Source organism: Benincasa hispida, chromosome 8, assembly GCF_027475165.1.
Source record: "Benincasa hispida cultivar pf3 chromosome 8, pf3_genome.v1.1, whole genome shotgun sequence".
Lineage (NCBI taxonomy): Eukaryota > Viridiplantae > Streptophyta > Magnoliopsida > Cucurbitales > Cucurbitaceae > Benincasa > Benincasa hispida.
In genome coordinates, this window is record NC_143485.1 from 23,069,275 (window position 1) to 23,071,846 (window position 2,572).

The 2,572-nt window shown below is 42.0% G+C and overlaps 1 protein-coding gene across 1 annotated transcript; it reads left to right on the forward strand.

The window, feature by feature from the left end:
• Positions 1-1,333: 1,333 nt before the first annotated feature.
• Positions 1,334-2,002, forward strand: LOC120069796 (uncharacterized). Its single transcript, XM_039021609.1, has one exon. The coding sequence runs from the start codon at positions 1,334-1,336 to the stop codon at positions 2,000-2,002; it is 669 nt and encodes a 222-aa protein (XP_038877537.1).
• The last annotated feature ends 570 nt before the right edge of the window (positions 2,003-2,572 follow it).

Genomic DNA, 2,572 nt, shown 5'->3' on the forward strand with positions numbered 1-2,572 from the left:
CCTCCAACTGTCAACCCAAGGTGATGGAGGGATGTGTTGAATTTCGAACGAAAGGGCTATGAAAATTTGAGCACCGCTTGGGTGCGATTCAGAAAATTAATTAAGAGCTGTCTGCATATCGGGATTCCCGATTGCATTCTGATGGAGACTTTTTACAATGGCTTGGATCAACCAACACAAGCAGTTGTTGATGCCTCCACAGCAGGAGGATTAATGGACAGGTCGTATACGGAAGCAAAGAGCATCTTAGATCGCATTTCATGAAATTCAGATGAATGGTTAGATACCAGGTTTGAGGAAAGAGGTTTGGAGCAAGAAAGAGCAGAAGGTGCCGTTGTACCAACTGATGCAATGAGTACCCTGGTAGACCAAATGACCACAATGACCTCGCTCCTCCAAACTATGGCTAATCAGCAAATACATCTCTCTCAAGGATCAGCGCAAATCAATGCATTGACACACGTGGTCACAATGAATTGTGTTCAATGTGGAGAGGGACATTCAGTGGAAGTCTGGCCGTGGAATCAACAACTCGTATACTCTGTCTACAATGAACCGTTCGGAAAAAACTACAACCTTGGTTGGCAGAATCATGCAACTTTCAGTTGGGACGGGAATTACAACCAGGGGAGCCAAAGTGATTATCAGAACAGTTATAAGGGGAATCGAGGCAACCCTTTGGTCTTCATTAATCAGGATCATAACTCAGGTAATTCTCAAAGTAGACAACCATATGACTAACTGTTCTTTTTTGACACCTCTTGCAAACCTTGTCTCCGCAAATGTTGTTGAAACATTATATAAAGAAGAGCGAGCAATTAGACAATCGCAAGCTTCCTCCCTTAGAGGGTTGGAGGAGCAGGTTGAACAGCTTGCGATTGAACTTAAGAATGTAACGACTGGTATGCTGCCTAGCAGTTTGGAAGCATCGGGGTCACATGGTAAAAAGTAATGTCAAGTAGTGACATTGAGAAGTGGTAAGACAATAGCCGCTATGCCACCTATACAGGATTCAATAACAAGACCAGTAGAGTTAGTAACCAACGATGACCAATCCACCAATAATGGTAGAATCACAAGTTCAGAAGTAAGTACATCTATAAGAGTTAAATCTCAACAAGACCTGAATTCAAAATCAACGCAACCTCCAATTACTAAAACATAGCAAGCATAGGACCTCAATGAACAACCAACTAAACAAGAAGTACGGTAGGATGCTCCACCTTTCCCATCCAGGCTGAAGAAGAAAGATGATAGTAAGCAATTTCAGAGGTTCCTGAATGTCCTTCGACAACTACACATCAGCATTCCCTTAATAGAAGGTTTGGAACAAATGACGAGCTATGTAAAATTCCTCAAGGATATACTTGCTAACAAAAGAAAGATCGAGGAAAATGAAATAGTTGGGTTAACATATGAATGCAGTGCGTTGTTTCAGAACAACATCCTCACCAAAATGAAAGATCCTAGGAGTTTTACATTGCCCTGCTCAATAAGAGGGAATAAGGTCGGAAATGTGCTGTGTGATTTAGGGGCGAGTATAAACTTAATGCCCTTGTCGATCTTTAAGAAGCTAAATATCGGCAATTCAAGACCAACCACATTTACATTGCAGTTGGCAGATAGATTGATAACGCATCCCGAGGGAAAGATAGAGGATGTACTCGTGCAAGTAGATAAGTTCATCTTCCCTACTAACTTTATCATATTAGATTATGAAGCTGACAGAGAGGTGCCTATCATCTTGGGTCGCCCATTTCTTGCAACAGGGCGAGCACTAATCGATGTACTGAAGGGAGAACTGACCATTAGGGTTGACAATCAACAAGTGAAGTTCAACGTTCTTAATGCGTTGAAATACCCGAGTGATATGGAAAATTATCAATATGTTGAGGAATTGCATAAAGAACCTTGGCACGAACCCCTAGAAGTGTTGGAGGAAGAAGATTATGGAATTGGCGCAATGTGGGAGGAGAATTGCACTACAATTCAAATTGAATAAGATTTTGAAATACTCACGTTATCTGAACGAACATCGCAATGCACTAAGCCATCCTTGGAAGAACCACCTGTTTTAGAGTTCAAGTCGTTGCCTGTGCTCCTTAAAAATCACTTACTTAGGAGGTAATAACACGTTATCGATTATTATATCCGCCTCGCTGAGTAAAGAAAAGGAGGATGCACTCATCCAGATCCTAAAGAACAACGCAAAGGCTTTAGGATGAACCTTGGCAGACATTCGAGGAATCAGTCCCTCGTATTGCATGCACAAGATTCGTCTGGAAGAAAGAAGAACGAGATCAATAGAAAGGCAATGTCGCTTGAACCCTGCCATGAGGGAGGTTGGCAGGGAGGTTGTGAAGAAAGAAATAGTAAAGTGGCTGAATGCAGGCGTCATTTACCCTATATGAGATAGCAGCTGGGTGAGCCCAATGCAATGCATTCTGAAGAAAGGGGGAATGACAGTCGTCACTAATAGCAGGAATGAGTTAATTCCCACAAGGACAACTACGGTGTGCAGAATCTGTATGGATTATCGCAAATTAAATTTGGCCACTAAAAAAGACCACTT